General features: G+C 48.4%; 1 protein-coding gene across 1 annotated transcript in view; it reads right to left on the bottom strand.

The window, feature by feature from the left end:
• Positions 1–4489, bottom strand: part of LOC105309780 (probable inactive serine protease 58) — a 6696-nt gene extending 2207 nt beyond the window's left edge. Inside the window, exons 1-3 of the mRNA XM_011385973.1 lie at positions 4456–4489; positions 3635–3791; positions 2025–2275 (exon numbers count right to left, since the gene is read on the bottom strand). Of these exons, the coding sequence (XP_011384275.1) occupies positions 2025–2275; positions 3635–3791; positions 4456–4468 (421 nt within the window). The 5' untranslated portion in view covers positions 4469–4489. The remainder of the gene's footprint in view (positions 1–2024; positions 2276–3634; positions 3792–4455) is intronic.
• Positions 4490–6947: the final 2458 nt, after the last annotated feature.

Consider the following 6947-nt stretch of genomic DNA (forward strand, 5'->3'; position numbering starts at 1 on the left):
TCAGAGTGTTCGGTCCTGACGTCAGACATCAGATCTGTAGTTCTCTCTCTACTCTGCATAATTTGGAGGACTTTGAAAACTCATGAGAAAATGATCAATGACCATGGGAAGAGACACACACAGCCTTTGTCCCCAAGAAGTCCTTATTTTTGGTACCTACGTCATCATCTTTACATTTACTCGTCAAGGGATATTTTTAGTGGGTCTAAAACTGCTCTTTAATGAGATAGGTTATTTAGAAGCGGATTATTTATAAGTGTATCTCTGTGTATATATTTTCCCCCGAAGAAGTCATATTGCTTATCTCTGTCATAGCAATTGTAACTATACTGTTACCGTCAACCTCGGGATTTAAGGATTCTAACCAAGGTGTTATATAATTTTTATTTCTCCTAGAGAATAGCAAAGAAGAAACAAAAAACTGACCAGAGATTGCTCAAGCTAAGCCCAGTGTTCCTTAGAGAGCAGGATTGTTCTCATGGAGTGTATCCAGTTGAATGTCTTCAAGTAGATTAGGCCACAATGTGTCAGATCAGGAAAGAGAGGAGTTTTAAATTTTTATGGGAATTGAACTGAAACACATAGAACAAGCTCGTGAAAGCAACCTAGTTTCTCGGAATAATGAATTCCTAATAAGCGCTGTGAGTCTCGCCCCGGAGATCTTGTAGAATCAGTGTGCCACTATGATTCTGACATGCAGAGCCTAGACGATGAAGCCTGTGTGTAGCTTTATCGTTTTCAATGGCACTCAATACATTTCTTTTGGAAAATGTGATGCCGTTACTTTAAATAAGACTTATAAAGTCAAAGATAAAAGTCATAAATCTTTGATTCGTTCAGAAAATGACATTCCCTTAGATTCCCAGAAACGTTGCTGCTAAATTGAAAATTAAGTTGCCAAATACTGAGACTATAAAAGTTCCCACTTTTATTTATTTTTGCAAAACGGACTGATTTTTAAAAGTTTCCCCTTTTTATTCATTTTTGCAGAACAGACGGATTGTCCTGTAGCCACCAAGGGGGTTTCAGCCCGATCGATACCCATGACAGCGCCTCTCAGTGAACACAGCTTTTGGCGAGCCAGTCAACCAGTGTCACTTTTTTGCAAGGGTGCCAATCAGATAGATCGCCCTCCAATAAACATGCCTCAGAGTGCCAGCCAGGCAATGAGAATCTCAGCCAAGTCCCCTTGCCTCTACAGATGAGGTCAACTCCCTCCAGGCCCCGTGCACAGAGCTTCCCACAGGCCCCGTCTGAGCCAGGCCTGCTCAGCATTGCCCTGCCTTACTGCGGCAGGCCATACATTTAGCGTCATCATTGCATTTCAGATGTCTGTCAAAGGGCGGTTCCATCACCCTTTGACAGTACCTAAAGAGAGCGTAAAGGTTATTAGCAGCAGCCACATGAAGTAAAGGCCCACGGGGACCAATGAATTTCTTTATGAAGAAAGCAGCTGTCTTCATAAAACAAGCCTAGTAAGGTGAGACCCCGCCCCCCCCTCGGAGACCAGATCATCTCTGCTCAGACTGATTAGAGCTCAGAGGGCGGAGGAGTGTGTGCCCGCAACACGGGTTTATGGCAGTTTTCCCTGAGGCGTGGCAGGGCAGGGACACCAGGAGCCTGTCATAATGACCAACTGCCCGGTGAGCCCCTGGTCTCCACCCCTCAGTGGGAACTTGTGGCGGAGCCACGGGTCTAAGAGTAGCACTCTGCATGGAAACAGCTCTGGTGGCGGGAGAGGTGGCTCCCTCAGCCTCCCTCTTATGTCCCTGGGCTCTGATCTGGAATGTTCTAGAGCTGTAACAATAACCGCCTGCTCCATCTGTTGATGTCAGATTGGCCAGCCCGTATCAGTCTCCTGAAATGTTATCTTTTGGCCTCTAATGTCAGTCACGTTAGGTCCTGGAAGTAATCGCTCTGGGGTCAAGAACAGTCCGTCAGAGCAGCCGTGTCCTTCAGGTGTACCCCTGCCCGTCTCCCGCAGCTCCAAAACCCGAGGACGAAGAACAGAGTCGAGCACTTACGGTTTTTATATTCGTTCCACCTCCAGGTGGGGATAAAGCAGGAATCATTCAGCGCCAGGTCTTCAAAAGCTATGGCGACGGTCCCCACGCGGCTGTTGAGCGTCGCAGCCTTGGAGAGTTTTATCATCATCAGGTCATTTTCCAGGGTGCGCGCGTCGAATTCAGGGTAGGGCACGGTCAGTGAGTAATTCCGTATCTGCTCGCTCTTGTGCTTGATGCTGGGTCGATAAACTCCCAGCCGGATTTGAAAGCTTTAGGAGGAAGAGGGCAGGGTCATAGAATGTCAGAGCTGCAAGAAATATCGGCGGTAACTTTCCCCAGTACCCGCCTTAACTTTATCTCTCAGACCTGCGAACCGAAGGGACCTGCCTTGGTCTGCGAAAGAGTCACGACGACAGTTTACAGGGCTGTTGTATCGGGGTTATTTACTTGGCTGCCGCCTCCTCTTCCTGTGGGCGTCACGTCTTCAGAGAGGCCTGACATGACCACCCTGACTAGAGCAGGTCTTGTGCTTCATTCCTGTGTGTTACAGCTTGCCACTCTTTTCATGGGTTTGTTTTGTTTTGTTTTGTTTTTTGCCATTTATTTGTTTTGGTTTACTTTCTCTACCATGGTATCTGCTACCTAGAACATACACTGTACAGTCTAGTTGTTATGATGATGATGATGATGGTGGTGATGATGATGATGGCGGTGATGATGATGATGGTGGTGATGATGGTGATGGTGATGATGGTGATGGTGATGATGGTGATGGTGGTGGTAATGATGGTGATGACAATGATTTGGATAATCTGAATGAGCAGATAATAGAGATGGCACCACAGCCTGTTCCTCCAGAGCTTTTCGCCTGTACTATACCTGTCTCAAGCAACCCTGAGCAAGCACGTTGTATGAACCTTTGTTTCTAGATATTCTTAGGCCCTTCCCAGCTCCACTGAGGCCTACGTCACTATGTTTACCATGTGCCTCCCACAATGATCTTAATTCACAAGATTCTTAGAGTCTGTTAGGACTTCAATTTATTAGGACTTCATTTTCCTTATATTTTGTGGACAAATTCAAACCTACTCGTGTCCGTGGTCAGAGTCCAGTCATGCAACAGATGCAAGAGCCATTTCCTACTAAAAACGGTTCATGCATTAGGTCCAGTTGAGAAAAGAATGTAAAAAAAGTTTTCAACTCCAGTTCTTGGAGGGGGTGAACTGTCTTCATGTTTTTTGTTTGTTTGTTTGTTTGTTTGTTTTCGGCCCTTTGTTTGCTTTGGTTGACTTTCTCTACCGGAATGTGAGCTCCACGAGGGAAAACTAACTCATGCCCATCTTGTTCCCTTGCTGTGTTTTTAGTCTGTTAAGCAACCCCTGGCATATAGTAAATGTTCAGCAAACATGCTGAATGCAGGAATGTTATTTACTCTCCTTGGGGAAAGTCTTCTGACACCTACCTATTCATCACCTCTTGAACCAACCGAGTATGAATGATTTTCCCCATTTCTCCCTAGGTCTTCTCATTCCCTTCGAATGCCGTTAGGACTTGCTCGAATGCCTCACCAGACCTGCTCTTGTTTAAATAGATTCCTTCCTGCCCCGCAAGAGCAAAGGGTTACTTACGGTAAGGGGCAGTGAGCCGCCGTCAGAACCCACTCAGGGTGAATGAGGGTCCCCACACAGGGCTCGGGGCTGGACTGCAGATACACCATGTAGGGAACGTTAAGATCATCTGGTGAGTTCGAATGATCGCTTTGAGAATCTGCAGCCAGAACAACTCCTAAAAGAATCGATGGGGTCATAGGTGGGGAGAGAGACGAGGAGGGTGAGCCATGAGCTTGGCTGGGGTAGTTCTTCCCAGCTTAAGGTTTGCAGAGATAATATCAAGGTCTTTAGATTGCTTTCAATAGATATATTTTTTAGATCGGGGGAGAATCACGCATGTCACCCGAGCTATACACATTGAGGCAACTGACACTTGTCTTTGCCAGGCACGGAAGTAAAAAATTTACTACTCCCTGACTTTGGAGGTGAAAGGAATGGAAAAGCTCAGGGAAGGAAAAGCTCAGGCTTCCAGAGTCCCTGCCCCAGCCCCGCTTCCTTTCCTGTGCTCGCCCATCCAAGTCGTCCTTCCCAGAGAAAGGGAAGCTGGGCTTTTCCTGTGGCTGCCCAGGAAACGTCAGAATCTAGGAAATCCCACACTCAGTCGTCCCAGAAGAGCATAGGGCACTTGTGAGGGACACATCCCGACATGCTCCCAGGCCCCAGGGCGCTGGGGGAGACTGCTGACGGGAGGAGCTGAGCGTGAAGGATGGCTCCTTTTGTCTCCTTCAGCAGTTAATGGAAGGAAGTGCCCCCTGTCTCTTGGGTTGTGCCTCCCTTTCCAGCCTCTCCTTGCACCACGCCGTCTCTCCCTGGGCTGCGGTGAGGGCCCAGGCTCTCACCAGCTGCGCTCATGACAGAGAAGATGAGACAGCACTTCATGGCAGCCTGCGAGCTCGCCAGGGGCAGACCAGTTGAATCAGACCGGCTACAACCCCAGTCTTTAGTCCAGACGTCCTTGGCAGGAACAGCTGGGGGAGAAGCGATCTTCAAACTAGTCCTTTTTCAAAACCGGCTTCTATAAGGAAAGCGGGAAGCTGGCTCCGGGGTGGGTGGACGAGAGGAAGGGGCCAGCGAAGTCAAGCCCCTGGTGCCCGTTCTCTGCTCCCCAAAATCTCAGCAGTCGTGATGTGCCTGCTGACACTCCCCGCCCCCACTCTGTGACATAGCCTTTCTTTGTTGTCCCCTCCTCCCTTTGTGACTGCCAACCTCTTCCCCCGCCCTCCGTGGCCATCTCCCCTTCCCCAAAGAGTCCCTCGGCCACTGTCAGAGACTCAGCAAACAGTGACGAGGGAGCCGTGGCCCTCAGGGAAGTTAGTGGCAAAGTCAGGACTTGGAGCTGAGTCTTCAGATTCCTTCAGACAGGTTGACTTTCACCTGAGCCCTGTGCTCCCCGAAAACAGCAGTGGGCAAAAAAAAAAAAAAAAAAAAAATCCCCTGGGAATTTAGTAGTCTGGAAAGTGGCTTACCTCAAAGAACGACCCATCCCCACACGACTTAGAAGACACTCTTTCTTGTGGCTCCCATAAGACCTCAGATGACATCCTTGTTTACCTGTGACAAGGCCAAACACAAACCTTTCCCCCTTGACCGACCGGCCATTGGGGCCAGACGCAGACCCCCAACTCCCCATTCTTTGTCTCATGAACGATTAGCTGAGCTTAGAACCATCCCGCATCTCCCCGCCCCTCCCGCCGCCCGAAAGCAGCTAAACGTAGAGATAAACAGCTAACTGAGAAGTTCTCTGACTGCAAACCAGTCCCAACCCTAACCCTCCCTGCCTGTCACTTGTCTGTTTTCACCCTATAAACAATCTTAAGGCGCAGCCACCCCGCTGAGACACTGATTTTCGAGCTCTTCTTCCTGCAGTCGTCTGAAAAGTCAGTCCCCTTCCCTGTTCAGTTGTCTTGACGTGAAAACTTTCTGACCGCCCCTCCCCGGACATGTGGAATATTAAATAACGGGCTCGACCAGGGCCGCTGGTCTATAGTTTCCCCGTAGTATCCCCCTGGCTTTGGTGTCACGGTAGTGCTGGCTTTGGAGAATGAGTCTGGACGTGTTCCCTCCTCTTCAGTTTTTTGGAAGCATTGGAGAAGGACTGGGATTAATTCTTCTAGTGTTTGGTAGAATTTGCCAGTGAAGCCACCTGGTCTCGGGGTTTTCTGTGTTGGGAGTCGTTTGGTTACCGTCCAGTCTCCTGCCTCCTTATTAGTCTGTTCAGATTTTCTATTTGTAAAATGCGCAGAACAGTGACTCCTAGCGGCAAATAGTAAGTGCCGTATAAAAGCTTCTTGAATAAAAGAACTGTGATCTTAGGCTCCCCATATCTTCCAGGCTTTCTGGGGATGACGTTTTATCTCAATGCCAAGATATTGCTGCCACGTCCTGAAACCTTTGTAGCATTTTCAGGTTTATTAACATAGCGGTAAAGAGCGTGGACTCTGGAGTCAGGCTCCTAGGCTTCAGTCTCTGGCCTCAGGATTTACTAGCTGCCTTATCCTGAGAAAAGCATTTAACCTCTTTAAGCCTCAGTTTTCTAAGCTGTAAAAATGGGAGGAATATCAGTACCGACCTCACAGGACAGAGACGAGGATTGCATATTACAGGGTAGTTCAAAGCACCGCAAGCATGGTGTACGGCACACAGAGGATGCTTAATACATGCTTGTCGCTAGTACATCTCTGCATCTCCGCAAAGGTGAGGGGCGAGTCCCGAGGAGGAAGAAGGAGCAGACCTCCGAGAGTCCCTGGTCCGCAGAGCCGTGCACTCGGGCTCCAGCGCAGCCTTGGGGCGTGGCCCGGGGACTCTGCGTGAGCCACACCGGTGGCCCCCCGGACCCCAGTCCTGTGCAGCTTCCCCTCCACCAAGGAGCTCGGTTCTGGGGTGTGCCAGCGTGAAGAAAATGACTCCGTCCCAGCTAAGCCTGCAGGTGCAGAGACTCCTTTACGTTACAAAGCTACAGAAGGTCGTAACCATGAAGTTGGCAGCTGAGAGCCATTTTCTCAGAGTTTTCAGGAGCAAGCGATAAGTCAGTGTATCTGTCCTGTAATTAGACATAGCAAGCAAAAAAAACAAAATATGTTTTTTTGTCTCTGTGCATTGTTCCTAATCTCAGATTGTTACCTCTTTATGTTTCCTTAATTTTTGCAAAGATACCGTGTCTTCCCAAATCTTAGGCGTGTATAGGTATTCATTGTGATAAATATATTTTAGTGTGAGATAGCTCTTCCAACTCGACAGAGCGGCTTTTTATTTTAAATCGGAGTATGTTTTCATAGGTCTTTTGATGTTTTTCTCTAATCGTACCTTAGAAGCAGATCTCTGCTGGCCAGTT

This window comes from Pteropus vampyrus, unplaced genomic scaffold (genome assembly GCF_000151845.1).
Source record: "Pteropus vampyrus isolate Shadow unplaced genomic scaffold, Pvam_2.0 Scaffold851, whole genome shotgun sequence".
NCBI classification, from domain to species: Eukaryota; Metazoa; Chordata; class Mammalia; order Chiroptera; family Pteropodidae; genus Pteropus; species Pteropus vampyrus.